Source organism: Penicillium riverlandense (genome assembly GCF_028828495.1).
Source record: "Penicillium riverlandense strain IBT 135883 chromosome Unknown utg000001l_segment0_segment0, whole genome shotgun sequence".
Taxonomy (NCBI): Eukaryota; Fungi; Ascomycota; class Eurotiomycetes; order Eurotiales; family Aspergillaceae; genus Penicillium; species Penicillium riverlandense.
Genome location: NW_026643194.1, coordinates 5,430,621 through 5,450,405, shown reverse-complemented (window position 1 = coordinate 5,450,405; position 19,785 = coordinate 5,430,621). Strand labels below are relative to the sequence as shown.

The following is a 19,785-nucleotide window of genomic DNA, read 5'->3' as shown; positions in this document are numbered from 1 at the left end:
ATACTCACAGAGTGAAAAAAGGGAATGGAGAAAAAATGTAGTTGTGTCATTATTTCTCGTTGACTGGAACAGTCACCCCAGATGGATGAAGAAGTACACCAACCATGGATTAACAGCGTTAGCCCCCACTCTACCGAGAACTTCATCTATAATTCCTGAATACCGTCTTATCTCTAGTGTCTGAGCGGGCCGCTCACATGAAGTCAAGGCGGCGCTAGTACCGGGCGATCCGTAGTGCCGAGTAGAATTGCAGCTGGTGGCGTTCAGCTGGGGGGCCATTCGGGTGCCATGGCGGGGGGTTTCGTCAGATAATAAGCTCAAAGCCCCTTGATTTTCTTCTTCCTCAATATGCGCTTGCCAACCTGCCACAATGCTCGCGCCAGTGGTCGCGACACTGTTGCTTTGGGTCTTGAGCGCAGCGAGCGATTCGAATTTGGACCCGATTAAGAACTACTGCAAGCGACTGTATCATCAATGTGGGCAATTTTCACACCGATGAAAGCTAGAAGCTGACAATGACAGCTGCGGTGAAGAATGGCAAACTGTATATCGACGGCGGGCTCGAGATATTTACGCCCAAAAATGACTATGGGACGGCTGAGGGGGGCGAGATCCTGGGGTATAGTATGTTTTTCTTTACACCCACTCTACCTTCTTCACTAACGGACACAGACGAATGGTTGATCACACTGGACATGCAATATTCCTGGGACTGGGAGACCAGCAACTTTTCAATGAACGCCCTCAACATCACCGCCGACCCAACCACGGGAACAAAACCAGCAAATCTCATCAGCGGAGCGCTCTACGCCGGAGCGCCCGATGATTCCAAAATATATCTATACGGCGGGACGACCTCCTTTCTGAACGAGAGTTTCCCCGGATTCGAGTGGCCCGACTCGTCACAGTATGCGCTGTGGTCGTATGACACGGACGATCAAACCTGGAGCCAGTACGACGTGTCGCTGAATGTGCCCTACAAGCCGGCTGGAGGGGCGTATGCCGAGGCAGCAGACCAGGGTCTTGCATTTTATCTGAATGGGTGGCTTGATAACGGAACGTCCAATGAATTCGAGAATGAATATAACTTCCTGAAGTATATGGATGGAATGGTCGTTGTTAACACCAACACCCAGCAGGCGCGGAACTTGTCCACATCTTCGCTGAACAACTCCCCTCGTGTTAAAGGTGGCCTGGCCTATCTTCCAGGACTCAGCACTAAGGGGATCTTGGTGGCCATGGGAGGAGTGACGAAGCCGACGAGTGATAGCAGCTTGGATAATAGAGGGACATATGTATGGACTCCCCCAACACCCCCGGCGGAATGAGTCTAACAGATCAATAGGTCTCCTTCGACAGCGTCGATATATTCGACATCGCATCCATGGGCGGCACATGGTACAACCAACCAGCATCGGGCGACATCCCCGGACCGCGAACAGATTTCTGCGTGGTTACGGTCTCAGCACCAGATAACTCAAGCCACAATATCTACCTGTATGGCGGGCAGGGCGCCAACAATCTCTACGACGACATCTACGTCCTCTCCCTCCCCTCGTTCCGATGGATCAAGATGTATCAGGGCGAGTCGCCTCGCTATGGACATACCTGCCACCTCGTCGGCAATAAGCAGATGCTGACTGTTGGCGGCGATGCATCGGAAGATCTGATGAGTGGGTGTGACTGGGAAGAATATGGCGTGGCCATTTTGGACATGAGTAGTATGGTCTGGGGCCATATCTACCATGCGCTCGATGGGGAGTATCAGGTGCCGACGAAGGTCTATAATGCGATTGGGGGAGAGTAAGTCTTTTTTTGGTGATGTGTCAACACAACAATAGCTAACACCGCCACAGCGGACAGGGTAATGCCAATCTGATGAAGCCCACTGGCGGGTTCAGCAATAACCAAGTTGCGCGGTTCTTCAACGAGACTGCTAGCACCGAATCTGGGAAATCTACTACCTCTTCATCATCCACCACCAGCAGCAAGATAAGCGGAGGGGCCATCGCCGGCGCAGTCATCGGATCCGTCATAGCCGCAGCATTGATCGCAGCACTGATCATCTACCTGATCCGCCGACAGCGAAAGCAGCACAAGAACACCAACATACCTTCACCAGCAACAACCGAAACTGCCGAGGCACCCCCGGACTACAAGCCTGCCCGACTAGACGGCGCCTTCTTCCGCAACCGAGGACAAGCTGCCGAGCTGACCAGCCAGCAGGTGTCTGCGCTGACGGAGCTGGGGAGCTCAAACCCGGTAACGCTGCATGAGATGGACGGGCATCCGCGGGGACCAGCTGAGTTGCCGGGCACGAGACCGGGCGATGGGCTCACGACCAAGTCGAGGAAGAAGTAGTACTGTCTGTTTTGTTGATACGAATGGAATATGTCTCATCGTGTTTGGAGCTATTCATTTGGCGGTATTTTTTGAACACACTCTACCATCGTTTCCTCTCAGCCTCAATTCTTGCCTGGTAGACATGTCTCGAGGGATTGTTGTTTGCACCAATCAATCCACCTATTCCCCTCGCTTGCTCTCAACAAAATCAGGATAGTGCAAACCAACAACCGCGTGAATACGCATGTGACACTCCCCGGCATTCCTTGGATCTGGGCTGCCTCGTGGATGCTGTCTTGTCGCCAACGCTTCCCTCTCCCTGCGGCACGGTAGACGCGCGGCGCAGGAGCGGAACAGGCAGCCGAGAATCACCTTGCGTATTCGTTGCGAGGGGAGGCAGGGGAGTGTTGAGGGTGTTATTTTTAGGATTCGTTCGATTGGTGTCTCACTCGTATCATGCCGTTGTCACTGAATTGGATCATTCCAGTTTTTCGAAGCAAGTATAGTCACCACTAGTCCTGTCTTGGCGCAAATCACCGACCACACGTGACCCCATTCGGCGTTGACTAGGATTTCCAATCATGCCTCGGCCACTTCTGTCAGCTCAGCTGAACGAATTTTTTTCTTCTCCTCGGGGATAACCAAAAAAGATTGAGACGAAAATACCAGCCTTCTCGAACGCCCGTAAATACCGATACCTGCAGACCACGCACCCACTCCAGCTGCCATGGACCTCCCCGGCCGGTGTCTTCCGGCGTTGTGGCTGTGTTAGTGCCGCCCACTCAGCCAATAAGAGCCAAAGAAAAATTCGTTCGGGTGCATTAGCCTCCCTTCTAGGGTGTTCTAAATCGGCATCGACAACGATGGATTTGTCTTAAGGTGCTGACAGCGCATGTTGGTCGGGTTGACATGCCGGTGAAAAATTTTTTTATCAAATTTTTTTCCCTTGCATGTGCCGTGAACTCCCTCGAGTTCCCTCGGGGGATGAGATAGGGACAACCCAATTAAGAAGGTGAATTGTTCGTTCCAGACCATATGCTTCTGCCTGAATCGATAAGCCCTTCCAGACCCTGTACATCGTAAGGTAGACAGTGGGCCTGGCCCATCGCGCCATTACCCCAGACCCGAGCCCGGGTCCCACGAGCGGTTCGGCCGGGAGAGAAAGAGTCACATCCTCGCTTAGGACGGACCCTGGCTAGGCCGGCATTCCGGACTGGTCTCGGTTCCAGCGCCTACCATCGTCGGGTCAGCTGGTCCGCGACATCGGCACTATCGACTACTATAATTTTTTTTTTGGCTAAGCGACCCCATGTCTTGCCACCCGATTGTTGACTTCCCACGTGGGTACCAAGGTCACCGAATACGACAGCGAGAACGAATACCACGAAAGCCCTGCTGAGAGATCTGTCTCAACAATTAGTCACATTCCTTCGCAAGACTGTACTCTCACACTGTGTGTACCTCGGTGCCTTCTGCAGGCATTTTCTGCAGGCATTGCATTCGGCAGGTCCGATCGTGGCGCAGCAGTGGCTCGTGGTTAGCCTGAGGAATGCAGGAGAAGAACCTGGCCGCTGCTGACTCATCGATCGAAGTGTGGCTCAGTGGACTCGGCCGGCTAAATTTTGTTGTCTTCTTGTCCGAGCGCCTTTCGATCGAGATGTATGTCCGCAGAGATTTCCGCGCTAGACAATGATTATCGTCTTGGGTTGATTGTCGCCGTATTTCTGATGATGATGATTATTTTTGGGTCATGACCCCAATGGCCCCGGGGCCATTGGAGATTGTTGACGACCGTGACGACAATCATCAAGCCAAAGCATTTGGATGATTGATTGTCTGAAAGAAGCTGATCAGTGGATCCGCGACCGAGTCAAACAGCGACCCCCGGACCCAGCAGATCAGCGGGTCCGGTAATCACGGTTTCGGTATCGTACGAAGATGGCCCAAAAGGGGTTAGCGTCATGGTCACACACGGTATCAGCCGTAAAGCCCGAGCTCTGACATCACCCTGGCCCATTTTGTATTAATATCCCAGTGTCTCCCGCGATGTTCGCCTTCTTCTACCTTCCATCTTTTGGACTCAACGCTGCTCACTTTGCTTATTGATCGATAGAGGCAGAAGATTCTATTGACAATCTGAGTCACCTGCACCTGCAACCAAAGACCAGCCAACCACACTCTCACCCCATCCTCTTCCGGGTGCTTCCAGACTCTTCGAACCACAGAACCACAGGACACACACGCCCAGGAAGTTTCTTCGGATCTCGGATCCAACTATATAAGGACTCGCCGATTCCCAGGTGGCGAACTTTCCACATCTGCTGACGTCCCCGACGTGAGTGATAACATAATGCTTATGCACCCACGTAAGGGTCTCATCACCGATCCGGCATACTTCTCCAACCCACAAGACATCATCATACAAGACGACCAGTTCCCACCCGACTTTCTACCTGACTACCAAACCCACTGCTTCCAGAAGCAGTCTTTCCAGAGCCAGCCGGACGTCCAGGTTGCGTCTCCGCCGTCTTCCGCCGCATCGTCACCGTCTTTCTCCCCGACTTTCTCGATTCCTTATCAAGCGACGGCGGAGGGGGCCCCATCTATGACCCCCGCTCCCTCATACAACCCGTCTCTCGACATTCAGTCCTCGTCGCCCGCCTCGCAGCAGTATTACCCCCAGTACTACTCATCAACGCCCATGTTAGCTCAGCAACCCATCGCCAGCAACCAGGGTTGGGACAGCAACTTGCAACTGCTGAGCCCTGCGCGCATCTACGCCGGCGTGCAGAAGAAGACCTCTCCCAGCTCCAACTCATCCCGCTCGGCACCGTCGTCGGTCCACTCACACTCTCCTGCCAACGGTCACGCCCATCGGCGCTCTCTCAGCTCCTCGAAGCCGCTGCCGACACCGGACCAGACTCCCGTGCAGAATAACTTCCTTGCCGCGCCCTTCCAGAACTACGACCTCTCCTACCAAGATGGCAACAATGCAGAGGCTGAGTTTGCTATGAGAAAGGCTATTCTGGAGCAGCAACAGAAGCAACAGCAACAACAGCAGCAGCAACAACCACAGCAGCAGCGGTCTTCGCCGCAGCAGCAGCAGAACAGCGACTACTCACTGGCCCCGTCAGTATCAACCCTGAGCCGTAACTCCCCAGTGACGCCACAGACCAGCTTGGATGAGATTGACGACCTTTCCAAGTCGATGACCAATGGTATGAATTCTGACGTTGACCGGTGGATGGACGATTACTTACAATTTGAAGATTACAACGTCAATGGTAACATGCCAGTTGGAATCCCCAAGCTGAACCGAACCATCTCCGATATCTACCAAGACGAGCTCTACAACCCGACCGCCCTCATGGCTACCTCTCAGATGTCCAAGCCGGCGGGCCAGCAGAACCTCCTCAACCCGTACCGCAATGTCTTCGCCGACCGACTCCAGGCGGCAAATCAGGGCCACATGTCCGCCCAAGCGCAACCGCGCGAGCGCTCACCCTTCCGCGCGAGTTCGCCATTTGCCGGTGACATGAGTCTCCAGCAGTCTCAGATGGCCACCAGCAACCCCATGACGCAGAGTGTGAGCATGGGTCCAACGCCCTCGGCCACGACCGAGCCCAAGACCATGTCCCCCAAGGATGCGCTCTTGGATCTGCACCAGGAGGATGACACGACCATGCCGCCTCTCTTCCCTCCGACCCAGTCTGATTTCAACCTGGGTGACACGCTCGGCCTGCGTCGCGAAAGCTCGTCTTCGATGCGCCCGCAGCAGAACTTCACGTCCATGGAGGCCTTCCCCAGCCAGTACACGACCATGGCGCCGACAATGCAGCAGCCCGCGTTCAACTTTGTCCAACCGCAGGTTCAACGCCCGCATCGCAACAGTCTGCTGCAAGACTTCCCCTCCTCGATTACGCGCTTCGAGTCTTCTGGCAGCAGCGATTTGCACCCTACAAACGAACTCTCGCCTGTCAAGATGATGCCCGAGGGGCTTACCCGTCCGGAGAACACCTCGTCCGATGCGGGAACCTACACCTGCACCTACCACGGCTGTTCGCTGCGCTTCGAGACCCCCGCCAAGCTTCAGCGACACAAGCGCGATGCGCACCGGCAAACTACGCCCGGCGGCCACCTGATCAGCCGGGATACGGCGTCGCTCCGCAACTCGCAGGCGGGACCTCACAAATGCGAGCGGATGAATCCGTCTACGGGCAAGCCGTGCAACTCGGTCTTTTCACGACCCTACGATCTTACGCGCCACGAGGACACCATCCACAACGCCCGCAAGCTCAAGGTGCGCTGCCATCTGTGCACGGAAGAGAAGACCTTCTCGCGGAACGATGCTCTGACGCGGCACATGCGGGTGGTGCACCCGGAAATCGATTGGCCGGGCAAGCAGCGAAGGAGTCGCCGAGACTGAATGATTGCGTCGAATGGAGGGTTATGACGACCCACTCAGCCATAGCGCCAGCCAAAGCGCACAAACAATGATCGATCATTGTCCTGTCGGTCATCATGACGAACCTTATACTTCATCATGACGTAATGGCACTTTCCCCGTTCGGGCGGGATCGGCGCCGATCGCCCTTGCCGATTTGATGGTGATGCCTTACTGACGCGGTGTGGGCTATATTCATTCCTCTGAAGCTCCGATCCCCCTGCTGGCCTGACGTGTGAGATGAATATCCCTTTCGGAACTAAAAAAAGAGCATGTGTATTCGTGCGTATGGGGCTGTCTTTTTGATCTTGGTGTTTTCATGTCTGTTACGATCATCATACTTGTACTATTATCCTCTACGATCTGACGCGTTTTACGATTTTTCATTTTTGGGGCTTTTGCATTTTTGGGATTGGGTCGTTGGTGTTGTGTACCTACGGAAGTTGTACATTATGGGCGAAATTGTATAATAGCGGCTGACTTGGGATCTGGATACGGAGGATGCAAGTAGACTGTATACTATTGTCTATGGAAAACCATTTCTTGATCACTATCGTCTTTCGTAGGAAAACCAAAAAAAAAAATTCAATCTATAGCTTATCTTACAGCTTGGAGCCACGCTGTCCTTTCAGTCAGCCTTGTGATGTTTCATCGACGCTTCTCATCCTTCGACCCGACCCAACCGACCCCATGTCCATCTGTCTATCTCGTCTCCAGCGGGGATGACCGAAGATCAAGTCGCATCAGACGGACAAGCGGAAGACTGAGTTCGACGTCCCTCGTTTATTGGGGCCGCCCTGGGTTGTTTCAAGAAGGGGGATCCACAGTTCCTTAAGCAGTCATAAGCTTAGGAGCTGCATAGGATCGAAATGCTTGCACTGTTAGAATTTGGCCCCCCCAGGGGGATGGATCTGACCTGATGGACCCTCTACTCAGCCTACTAGCACGTTGGATTGGCTTCTCATACCCCTGTGGATTTTCTTCTCCGCGTGGGGGCTGGTTATACCTTCCCTTCATCATTAATATTATTGTCGGCCCCTCAAATCTGCCTCGTGTTGCGCGAATTGGTTCTCATTCTCATATCCCTGCGGATTGTCTTCTTGCCCTGGGGGCTGTTTGCGGTTACCTTGGTTCGATTGTTGATGATTTGATCTAGCGAGTTGGGGTCGGGGATAGATACTACCTTCCGGGATTATGGATGGTACCTAGCATTTGTTTGAGATCGGAGATAACCGAGTGGGGGATTCGGGGATTCAATTAGTTGGCGCTAAACTGACAGGACGAGATGATCATAATACTACAAAGGATACTGTAGAGTAGTGGTAGGAATATGTGCTATTATTAGTTACCATGTGTAGCCATTGAAGGGAGATAGATAGGCTTGCAAAATGTACCTTTCAAGGTATAAACAAAAGCAGATCGCTTCTCAAGTGCCGGTCACAGCACTTACTCTTTAAAGAGCTCTCTAGAAGCACCATGTAACGGAAAGAAGCAGTCAGCGCCCGAACAGGCAGGTGGAAAGAAGCGCGATGGATCATCCTTCTTCGTCTGACTGCCGATCAAATGTAAAGAAAAAAAAAGATACAGACTGTCATCTCGTATCCAAGTGGGACCGACCGGTGAAGTTTACAGAAAGTTTAGTTCGTACTCCGAGCGTATGTGCAATTCCTTAGACCCCAAGCCAGTATTGCATCTGACGAACGGAATGGCAATTGGTGATGCTCTGTGGGTCGATGATGCTGTGGTGGGGCTGGTTACGATGTGGCTGGTGCTGAATCAGGGCTGAGCGCAGCGTGGAGGTCGTTGAGTTAGGGCTCTGGGGGGCGGAACTAACGAGAGCTTAACCTGACTGACCGCAATAATAGTGCATGTAGAATAGACATATTTTACTAAGATTGGCCATAATCCTCAGAAACAAATCACTTTTGCCGAAATGAGAGAACTACATACATGTGTGTAAATAACTACCGTCTCCCATAGTTACTGTTAACCTCAACATTGGTCTCAATCTCCGTCTGGGTAAAGATCTTGCCATCCGGGACAATAATGCGCTCCTCACTCGAGTTACTGCCCATCCCGGCCCCGATCCGGGTCCCCATGGCGGCATCATCCTGTCCATTGATAGTCCCCATAGTGATACCATTGGGGTCAGTGACTTTAGTGAACCCAGACCCGTAGCGACGCGCATCGGTATTGCCAGACCAAGGACCGTACTTGCGGCCGCTGCTGTATTCGCCAATGAAGCGGGGCAGGAAGCGCGAGGCAATGGCCTTGAAGGATGGGATGGACGCCGCGAAGATGCCTACGTTCGTTTCAATCACGGACCAGTACATGGCTCCCGCGATGGCGTAGGTGGGATCGCTGGATTCAAGCATGGCGGGGATATAAGTAATGCGAATGATGGATGAGACGCATGCACTATTGACGAGTCAGATGACATGTCCTGACTAGAAGAGAAGGAAGGACTCACAAAAGCCCGAGACACAGGATAAATCCCAGCGCAATCTTCTGCTTCTGCGGCATTTGGAGCCGCAGAATAACGCGAATGGGCAAAGTGTACGTCAAGAGGTCCGTGAAGATGTTCAGCGCTGCGTTGCAGAGATAGAACACGTTGATGTTGACGCACTTGCCCGGTCCGGTGCCCGTCCAGGCCATACTGATTGGGTTGCACTGGAAGGCAGCCACGAGCACAAAGGACGTAGCTTGGGCGGTGATGACGCCCATCATCACGTAGGACATCCGCATGAGGAACCGGTCACCGAGTCGGGTGTAGAAACATAGCACCGACGTCTTCACGAACCCGAGGCAGGCCAGGTAGAACATTGAACTCAGCCAGACTGCGAAGGAGTAGTTGACGAGTTTGCTCTTATCCACGTATTTGTAGTGTTGTCCGAGTCCATCCTGGACGGCTGCAGAGAATGGGGTCAGCAATCGAAAGCGTTTGGCGCACGAGTACCCTAAAACATACCAACGATGACAACAGCAATAAATGCCCAAGAGAGGAGCTGTTTTTGTCAGTGACTTTGATGAGCTGGGATGTTGTCTCTGCTTACACATGCTCCAATGATCAAATCTGTTCGAGTTGGCATTAGCTTGCTTGTTATGAATGACCAAAGAAACCACTTACAGTCATCAAGGCCCATTTTCCCAAGCACGACAATGCGTGAGAAGAGCCGCAGAGACAAAACAAGGAATGTCAACACGGCGAAAGCGACGCAGACGCCTGTGACCGTCGGGCCTTGAGAGCCGTGGTCGCCAGCCATGGTTGTGAATGAAATAAGAAAAGAATTGAGGAAAGAAAAGAAAAACGAGTGAACTTGACGAGCTTCACCTCCCTCTCATCAGGAGAATTTGACAAGACGGGAAGAAGGCGAGAGAGCGCGGTGGTACCCCAGCTCGCATTTATCCAACCAAGGACATGGTCTCCGACTCGAGCAACCCCGAGGTCCACTTTTGCTGTTCTCGCAACCATTGCAGGAAGGAAAAAGTAATGATTAACTCAGAGCTATCCTGATCGAGAAACACCGGACGGAAACCAGTGTTGATGATCTTCTAGATCGGAGTCTTCCACCTGCCACTACTCCCTGGCTAGTCTCCTCATGGACTAGCCTCGCTAGACCTAGCAGCGGAGAATTTTTCTTCTTCCTTGTCTGATCTGCTCCTCTGCCGCGAGACCGTTAACCGAGACCGTTGACCCTCTCCCCGTGCGGAGCACTTGTGTGTATCCACTGTGACAGACCCATCCACATCCTTGTTGACAGGGGCTTTTGTTCCGGGATGTGTTTTGGCAGGCTCTCCACCACCAAGAACTGGGATTGGATTGGTTTGGAGGCACCGTTTAGATCAACCCTCCAAATTCAAAGATTTTATGCATCACATCCAGACAAAAGCACTATGCATACCCCCTAAAGATGCCAATGGACTGACTGCGTAAAGAGATACTACAGAAGTGGGTCTCTGGATATTTCCACCAAAGGGAAAAACCGGCTCGCTCTCGATCTTCGAGCAATCTCCTAGGTTATTTTTATTCTCCGTGGGTGAGATGGAACCAAGGGACGGTGACTGCCAATCACCAGCTATGGAGACGCTATGTCACGGAAGAGCGTTAAACTTTTATGGTGTGACTCTGCAGGGCGGATCTTCATCGATGGCCGTTTCAAGAGGCGGAAGCGATCTCTGAGCGCCGTTGACGATGTGCCGAACAAGAGAACGGAGTCCGAATAACGCCACGATCTACGCTCGACCCGCTCGCACACGGCTCGGATGGCTTGAACTGTCACTGAGCCGCGCACTCAGCAGTGAAATAGGCAATTGAATGAGGTTTCATTGATCGCTTGTAGCCAAGCATACACTCGAGTCTAGGCTGTGACCGCCTCGGACTCGTGAGCCGGACGGTGCGCAGATCGATATCTCTTGCCCAGCTCCACCACCAAGTCCCACCGGGTTCTAGGCGCCTGCAGGAATGAGGATCGATAACCTCCGGCTTCAGACACATGTCCGCCCGGCGTAGTTGTTGCGATCTGCATGCTGTCAAACGGCGCAGTCGCGCAACCATCCCTGTCTGGTTTCGCCAACTCCTGCCGAAGCGAGAAGCACTAACTAGACCGGGCAGGTCACCTTGGAAGGGAACAAGGTTAACATACCAAACAACGATCGTGTTTTGAGTGTCGGTATCTCGGCAAGGATGGTCGGTGGAGACACCTATTCTCTCCTGGCAGAACTTTCTCTCCACAGAGACGACAGTTGTGTGTGTTTCAAATGACGCACAGGGATTATGATCAAGAACACTTATAACTGCCATGGAGTATATATTAATCGTTCGTTGGGATAATTTGATCATGTTCGCTTCTCCACGTTCGCCTATGAATAAAGAAACACGTTCCCCTGCCATGTTTTGGACATCCGTTTGGGATTGAAGAGATCAGCCCCGTTAAGCCACCGAGATGTCAAGGCCCACCATAATTATCCAGTCAGACTCGATCAATGCCATCAAGTGGGGAACCTACTAGGGCGACATCCGGCTCCACCCTGGCCCTGACTGACACACGCGCCATTCCGGATTCTCCTCGAAGACGGGAACGTACTATTGTCGTTGGGTGAGGCAACGAATGGGCCCCTCCCGCGGACCCATATTTTGCAGTGCTGATCGCTGTCGCAGAGTCTTGTCAACGGCGTTCTAGCCTACCTGTCGTCGCGGCTATGGCCCCTCTTCCCTTTTTCATTTTGCGATGATCAATATCCACTGGAGCTCGGCAAGGCCAGACAGAATGCCTCCATTGCGAATAGGAAGCACCCAGATGGAAAATGAGTGGGCAAGTAGCTCCGCTGATGGGCGGCAGAGGCCCATTCTTACATCCGAGCCGACTTGACTGGTTAAAATTAGGACATACGAGGTCCGCAGTGAGTGGGAGTATAGGAGATGCTACTATAGTACAGTAACTAGTAGTAGCTCCGCATGGATGATGGACATGCTGGCTTAACTGTTTTTGGTCCCTTACGACAGACTGAGCGGGTTGTGTACCCTGCTTAATATTATTTACTTCGGGGGAATTCTTCGTTTCCATCCTCTCCCTATCCTCGTCCTCGGTGACTGTGCCCCCAAACTGGCATCATGGGTCTGGCAGGCAATCTACTGTCCCTGTTGACAGTGACCAATGCTCTTTTAGGTCTTCTGGGCTATATCGCCCTGCGATTTGTCTACCAGATTATCTACTATCGCTTCTTTCACCCACTCGCCGTCTTCCCCGGTCCTTTCTGGGGCTCTGTGACTCGACTCTGGATTGCATGGCATAACATGCGAGAGACAGAACTCCCCACTGTCTATGCGCTTCATAAGAAATATGGTAATTATGAACGGGATTAGAGAGAACACTAAAGCTGACATCCTACTCATTTGCCCAGGCCCTGTCATTCGAATTACCCCAACGTTGCTGGTAGTTAGCGACTACACCAAGCTGCCAGAGGTATACCACCGCAATGCAGACAAGACCGCACATTACATCACGGGCAGCTTTGGCGAGACGGAGAGTCTGTTCAATATGAGGTCGCATAAGACTCATGCTGTGTTTCGGAAGCATATCGCTGGACCGGTATGTAAACCCCTAGTCTGTGCATGTCACAAATCCTGACAGTCGTATGCAGTATAGCTTTAGCAACATCAAGAAGATGGAACCCATGGTGGACGCACGGATCCAACAATGGAGCAACAAGCTGGATGAGAACTTTGCTCAGTCTGGAAAGGCATTTGATTTTGCCTGGTGGGCAGTGTAGGTATCCTAGATTTGTGATGGAAACAAGGTGTTGACAACTGAGTTAGGTACATGGCGTACGACATCATCAGTGAAATCGGATTCGGGGCTCCTTTCGGCTTCATCGACAAAGGAGAGGATATTGGCGGACTGATCCAGGGATTTCACGACGGACTCCCAGCATTCGGGCTGCTGTCGCGCCTGCACCCATTCACGTCGTGGATGAAGACGACTTTCATGAAGAAGTACCTAGTCGCAAAACCAGAAGACGACTCGGGCATCGGCGTGTTGATGCGCTTCCGTGACCGGTTGATCGGCGAACGTCTCGAAGCCCTGGAAAAAAAGAAGGAGATCGGGCGTATCGACTTGCTGCAGACGTTCCTGGAAGCGCGCACCGACGACGGCAAGCCGCTGGACCTGGAGTATATCCGCGCGGAGGTGTTGCTGGTGCTGCTGGCCGGCGCCGACACCACGGGAACGGCATTCCAGGCCCTGATCCAGTTCCTGATGGCCAATCCCAGTGCCTACGAGCGCATGATGACCGAGATTGATGCCGCCGTTGCGGCTGGACATCTCTCCGACATGCCCCAGTACGACGAAGTGCAGCAGCATCTGCCTTATTATGTCGGTTGCGTCAAAGAGACCATGCGTCTGTGCCCGTCTGCCCCGAACATCTTCCCGCGCGTCGTCCCTGAGCCTGGGTTGGAGTTGTACGGCAAGTTCGCTCCGCCTGGTACTGAGATTTCTTGCAATCCGTATATTGTGCACCGCGATCCGGCGCTGTATGGTGCCGACGCGGAAGAGTTCAAGCCCGAGCGCTGGCTCGATCCCGAGAACGCGAAGCTGTACAACAAGTATAACTTTGCTTTCGGGTATGGGTCTCGCGTGTGTTTGGGCCGTGATATTGCGATGATGGAGCTGTTCAAGGGTCCACTGCAGGTGAGTTTCTTTGAATTGTCGGAGTCAGATCGTATCTCATATTCTTTAGTTCTTCCGCCGGTATAAACCAGAGGTGAAGGATAAGCCCAAGGCACAGTTCATGATTAAGGGGGGCGTTGGATACTGGCGGGATGTCTGGTTGACCATCTCTGAGCGGCAGGGGGAGAAGGCTAAATAGTCAACCAAAGCAGTTGTTTGAGTAAGCAGGGAGGAAAAGGTCAATGCTATTTATCAAGAATATATGGAAACGAGAATATCAGGATATTGAGCAAAGCCGAAACAGACCAAAAGAAATCCATCACTTTTCTTGTATATCAGGTTAAACTACACATGTGCTCTAGTATTCCACTAACGGGAGGCAGTTTATATCAATTGCAGCAGAAAGAACGTAGATCAAGTTATGTGGACGCGGTGGTAGTGCCCATGACAGCATCCTAATAGAAAATGGTTAGTGATATGAATAGCCAGACCGTGAAAAAGAAAAGTAAGGTAAAGATACGCACCCTGGCTACATTGTACAGAGGGGTGATGCCGGTCCAGTGGATGGACTGGTAAAAGCCCTGCCCGACCAGAACCTCCAGACCAGGAATGGTGTACCAGCCCGCATCGGAAGCCAGCTGCATCAGAGCCGTGACTGAGGGCTTGTAGGCCATCTCCAATAGGACACGGGGCGACTTGGAGTCGACTGACTTGCCGATTGTGGTCCCATCGACCTCCTGGGCACGCTCGAACATATGGCACAGCGTCTCGCGCATTGAGGGGTCGATCGGCCGATCCGCGGGGATAGTGCCAATGGCGACGTGAGGAACGAGTTCGATCTGGGAGTGGTGGTCGACGACGCGGATGTTGTAGTTTGTCGGGAAGGTGGAGACCATTCCTTCGAGTTTGCTGGCGGTGCGGCCGACCACGTAGATGGGCGAGAAGCCCATGTGGTGCAGGGAGTAGATGGCGGCGCGGGCTGTGCCGCCGCCGCCGACGACCACGGCACTTTCCTTGCCCGCTGAGCCGTAGATACCTGCGTTGCGCAGACATTGGATCATGCCTTGCCAGTCAGTGTTGTAGCCGACCAGACGCTGGGGCTTGTCGCCGTTCGCGACAGGGACGATGGTGTTGACGGCACCGATGATCTCGGCTTCCTGGGCTACTTCGTCCAGCAGAGGCATGATGTCCAGCTTCAGGGGGATGGTCACCGAGGCACCACCGAAGTCGGCGGCGTGAATGAAGTCTTTCACGTCTTCGACATTCGTGGTCTCCAAACGAGAGTACTCATGAGGAAGACCCATCTCGCGGAAGAGGGTGTTGTGAAGGGGCGGTGATCGCGACTCTGAAACGGGGGAGCCGAAGATGGCGAACTTCTTGGCCTTGATTTCACCCATCAGCGACAGACCCTTGCGAATCTCCGTTGCTGACAGTTGACCGGGCGCTGCCTTGAATGGAAGGCTCGGGTGGGAGACGGGAGTCATGAATCCGTTCAGGATCCGGCTAAGCTGACCCTTGTCGCCCATGTTGATGGCGATCAGCGGCACGTCGTGTGCACCTTCTGCCCAGGTCTTGAAATTCCGCAAAGCATTGTTGTCGTCCAGGCACTTGGCAACGCCGACCAGCTTGATAATGTCGCCATACTCGAGGGCGCGGTTGTAAAACTGCATCCACGACATGTTGGCCCATGAGAGGGTTGCCTCGGGGTCGTGGTGGGATGCAATGATCTTTGAGTAGCCCTTCATCTCCGTAACAGTACGGAGCAACTCGTCGGGGAATGCAATCTCGAGATCCACGAACTCGCAGCCTGACCGGAAAGCCAGCTTGTAGAGCTGCATCGCGGCCTCGTGGGCGTCATCAGGGAAACGACCACCTTGGCTCTTTGTTCGGATAGTGAAGATCAGGGGAAGCGAGACACGTCGGCGGAGGAACGACATTTGCTCGGCGACATAGTCCACAGAGGGGATATCACCGTCGGACTTGGGGTCCTTCAACAGGTCAACCCGCAGCTCCACAGCATCAGAACCGACACAAGCCTGGCTTAGAATTTCACTGCATGGACGCAGGTCAGGAAGAGTCAGGGAGACGAAGAACGAGTGCTTCTTCTTCTTGATGAGGCTGAGATTGTCCACCTGGCCAGTCACCACCTTCAAGAAGCGCGCAAAGTCTTCAGAAGCGAGTTGAAGCTCCGTAGAGCTGGAGTGCTGGCTATAATACTGAATATTGCTGCACTCCTGGAACCACGGCTTCCGGCGCAGCCACACTCCCATCATATCTTCCACGTAGGCCGGACGGGTCTTGTCTACTTGTAGGAAATCCATCACCTGCTCGATGTCGCGCATGATGAGCAGAACATTGCCCTTGTTCTTGTGGTAGTCGCGGAGTAGCTTCCGCGCTTCGGGACTCTCGACAATACCGCCACCGCAAGCGAAGACGTAGCCGGTCGGACGGTCTTTCATCGTTCGCTGAAGTATGGCCAGTTCTGTATCTCTGAAACTCTGCCATCCGCGATGCTTGATAATGTCCGGAATGCTGATTCCTTCGGAATTCTCAAGCTCCATGTCTAAGTCGACAAACGGGCGGTTCAGAGCCTTGGAGACCCAGTGTCCAGTGGTCGTCTTTCCTGCGCCACGCATTCCGATAATAAAGACCGAGGCGCTAGCCCTCTCCGCTTCAGTAGAGACAGCCAATTCACCTTCCTTCAGTTCCTTGCCATCAAGCTTCACACCAAAGAGTTGCTTCAAGGTATCCCACCAGCCGGGCCATGTCTTACCCACGCATTCCTTCTCAAGAATGAGCGTAGAGCGAGGTGCCACAAGAGACAGCACGCTGAAGCTGAAGGCAACCCGGTGATCATCGTAGCAGAAAACACCACCGGCAGGCTGGCGCAGCGTAGAGCGATCAATTCCATCAATCTCCAAGCCGTCATCGAACTCCCGACAGACCACACCATACTTGGCCAGCTCATCCTTCATGGCTTGGATACGGTTGCACTCCTTGACGCGCTGATTGGCGATTCCATAAATGCGTGTTGTGTGCTTCGAGCCCTCGCCTTGAGCTACGGCAGCGAGAACAGACGCCGTAAGGAAGGCATCCGTCATTGGCTCCATGTCCACGTTGGGAAGCGGCTTCAGGACTCCATTGGCGGGTCCAATGACCGTGGTGGAGGTATCTGTCTGCTTGACGTCGCAGCCCATGGGCTTCAGGACTTCCACTGCAAAACGAGCATCACCTTGCAGCGACTTGGAGCCAATATTCGGGACGGTGCAGGCAGTGCCGGTGACAGCCGCAATAGCCAATGGGTAAGTAGCAGAGCTTGCATCACTCTCAACGACATACTCAGCAGGGTTCACGTAGTTACCCCGGGGGATGTGATAAGTGTGCTCCTCGGTCGTGGACTTTTGCACGTCAATACCGAAGGACCTCATCATTGCCGTGGTCATATCGATGTAAGGCTGGGAGATCGGCTTGCCACCGACCAACTTCAGAGTCACCGGCTCTTTGGCATACGGAGCACACATGAGCAGAGACGACACGTATTGAGAAGAGACCTTCGCGGCCAGGTTGATCTTGCCACCGGCGAAACCACCAGAGGCAGCAATCTTGAGAGGGAGGCTGCCCTGGCTCTCCATGTATTCAACGCTGGCACCGTTGACAGTCAGAGCGTCGACGAGATCACCAATCGGCCGTTGCTTCATCCGGTTATTGCCGGTGAGAATGCTGAAATCGACACTGCTCGGGCTGGCGAGGGTTGCCACAGTAGTCAGGAAGCGAGAGGCAGTTCCGGCATTGCCCAGGTATAGGGATGATGGGCTAGCGGTGATTTTCCCTCCCTTGCCGTTCACCACGAGCACCTCACCTTCCTCCTCCCAGGAGAAAGTCGCAGCTCCCAGCTTCTCTAGGGCATTCAACATCACTTCGGTGTCATCGGAGTGGAGCAGATTCTTGACGCGGCAAGTACCAGAGCCAAGCGCAGCAAGTACAAGAGCTCGGTTCGAAATACTCTTCGATCCGGGCGGTGCGCAAGTCACATTAAGAGTCTGAGGGACGCCAGGGTGAACCTCAACGCTCGGAGCGAGGACCACTCCGATGTCTTCGTTGGACACCACACTAGCCTTGGGCTCGTAGGTGCGCCCGATGGCCGCCAATAGAACAACCTTCTTCTTGGGTCCCTCGTTCTTCTTGTCCAGCGCCATGTTGAACAGCTGCTGATCCACAGAACAATGTTTGCCTGCCGTCAATCTCCGGACGCGAGCATCTTTCAATGAAGTGGGAAGTCCGTAGGCCGAAATGCACTTGACTACGCGAGCCACGGCAACACCCTTCAATATACCTAGGTGCCGTGCGAGCTCGGCTTCCTTGACCATACCGATGGCAACGCACTCTCCGTGGAGGATTTGAGGTGTCAGAATAGCCTCAATGGCATGACCAATGGAGTGACCCCAGTTCAGCAAATTGCGGAGACCACCCTCCCGCTCGTCTGCTGACACGACATAGGCCTTATGGCGGGCAGAAGCCAAAATTCTTGCTTTCAGGATATCCCGGATTCCGTCGAATCGGCCTTGACCCGGCGTGACTTCCTTGCGCACGGCACCGAGAATGGTATCCGCATTGTCTTCCAAGGCTGTGAATTCTTCTTCGCTGGAGATGGCTGCCGTCTTAATCACCTCGGCCATACCGTTAATGAATTCGCGCACGGGGAGAGTCTCGAGGAACTCGAGGTCAATGTAGATCCGCGAGGGTTGCCAGATGGCACCGATGAGGTTTTTGCCCAACGGTGTGTCAATGGCTGTCTTTCCCCCAATGGACGAGTCAACCATGGCAAGCAAAGTTGTAGGGACCTGTACGACGCGGACGCCGCGCATGTAAGTCGCCGCAACGAATCCTGTCAGGTCACCAATCACCCCGCCGCCCAATGCAATGACCACTGTGTCTCTGCCGCATGGTGGCGACTGACTCAGCATCCAGTCTTCGATATCGCCTTTGGTCTGGCGGGACTTGGAGCTTTCGCCTGGCGGGGCATTGTAGACTAGGAGCCGCGGGGCAGGAGAGATGGAGGCGGCGGCGGTGTCGAAGGCCTTCAGGAAACCGGGCGTATAGATTGACCCGAGATTGGTGTCGGTGATGAGGACGTAGGTAGTCGAAGGTAAGTTGCTGACCAGATCCTTGGCGACATAGTTGCGCCACAGGCCGAAGTCAGCGACAATGCTCTCCCGACCCAAGATGCTGATCTTGGTAGGTTCGGACATGATGGCGGGGGAGAGGATGCGAGAATCGGAGCGAGGAAAGAGAGAGCGCGAGAGTGAGTGGATGATCGTCAGCGGTCGGGTCTTGCTCAATTCATTCTGCTATAATTGTCTCAGTATAACTCTTGCATATATTGGAGGTGTTTTCTTTGCCCTGGAGTGACTCAACAGGGCCGTTTCCTCCCCACAGCAACGCCGGCGACGCAAGGATCGCCGACTATTGCAAATAGTGACAGTGGGAGAGGTTGATTAGGAACGGAATTGCACCCACCTGCAAGTTGATCGCACTTCAGCAGTCCCGTGCCTCTCCGTTGCAGCTGACGAGAAGCAGTGTATGAGTCTGACTCTCGCTCGATTTTCCCCTCCGATCTCGCGGCAGTTGGGACTCACCGCCTGGCAGGCCACCCCACCGATGACCAGATCGGGTATGGTAGATTTCTGAAGAGAGTGACTATTAGGGTATAATGAGAGATGCAGCGGAGATATCTTTTGACATTCCAACAATTTTAGCCTAGATTGAACAGCTGACTAGAGATAAACGCCGGTCCCATCCTGGGTCCCTCCCCATACATGCCAAGATATACTA

The 19,785-nt window shown here is 53.5% G+C and overlaps 5 protein-coding genes across 5 annotated transcripts; 3 read left to right on the top strand and 2 right to left on the bottom strand.

Moving 5' to 3' along the window:
- Window positions 1–370: 370 nt before the first annotated feature.
- N7474_002202 (putative cell wall anchored protein) lies at window positions 371–2,361 on the top strand (the record flags this gene model as incomplete). The annotated part of the gene is made up of 5 exons (XM_057193617.1): window positions 371–476; window positions 523–624; window positions 673–1,295; window positions 1,346–1,803; window positions 1,857–2,361. The coding sequence occupies 5 exons, from the start codon at window positions 371–373 to the stop codon at window positions 2,359–2,361; spliced, it is 1,794 nt and encodes a 597-aa protein (XP_057058570.1).
- A 2,332-nt stretch (window positions 2,362–4,693) lies between these two features.
- Window positions 4,694–6,769, top strand: N7474_002201 (stress-regulated transcription factor RPN4; the record flags this gene model as incomplete). The annotated part of the gene is made up of 1 exon (XM_057193616.1): window positions 4,694–6,769. The coding sequence occupies one exon, from the start codon at window positions 4,694–4,696 to the stop codon at window positions 6,767–6,769; it is 2,076 nt and encodes a 691-aa protein (XP_057058569.1).
- Window positions 6,770–8,751: 1,982 nt separating this feature from the next.
- N7474_002200 (putative integral membrane protein Pth11-like) lies at window positions 8,752–10,050 on the bottom strand (the record flags this gene model as incomplete). Its single annotated transcript, XM_057193615.1, has 5 exons — window positions 8,752–9,205; window positions 9,258–9,696; window positions 9,756–9,792; window positions 9,841–9,860; window positions 9,915–10,050. The coding sequence occupies 5 exons, from the start codon at window positions 10,048–10,050 to the stop codon at window positions 8,752–8,754; spliced, it is 1,086 nt and encodes a 361-aa protein (XP_057058568.1).
- Window positions 10,051–12,398: 2,348 nt separating this feature from the next.
- On the top strand, window positions 12,399–14,152 carry N7474_002199 (cytochrome P450; the record flags this gene model as incomplete). The annotated part of the gene is made up of 5 exons (XM_057193614.1): window positions 12,399–12,630; window positions 12,689–12,876; window positions 12,929–13,053; window positions 13,104–13,974; window positions 14,024–14,152. The coding sequence occupies 5 exons, from the start codon at window positions 12,399–12,401 to the stop codon at window positions 14,150–14,152; spliced, it is 1,545 nt and encodes a 514-aa protein (XP_057058567.1).
- Window positions 14,153–14,372: 220 nt separating this feature from the next.
- N7474_002198 (pentafunctional protein ARO1) lies at window positions 14,373–19,202 on the bottom strand (the record flags this gene model as incomplete). The annotated part of the gene is made up of 2 exons (XM_057193613.1): window positions 14,373–14,408; window positions 14,478–19,202. The coding sequence occupies 2 exons, from the start codon at window positions 19,200–19,202 to the stop codon at window positions 14,373–14,375; spliced, it is 4,761 nt and encodes a 1,586-aa protein (XP_057058566.1).
- Between the last annotated feature and the right edge of the window lie 583 nt (window positions 19,203–19,785).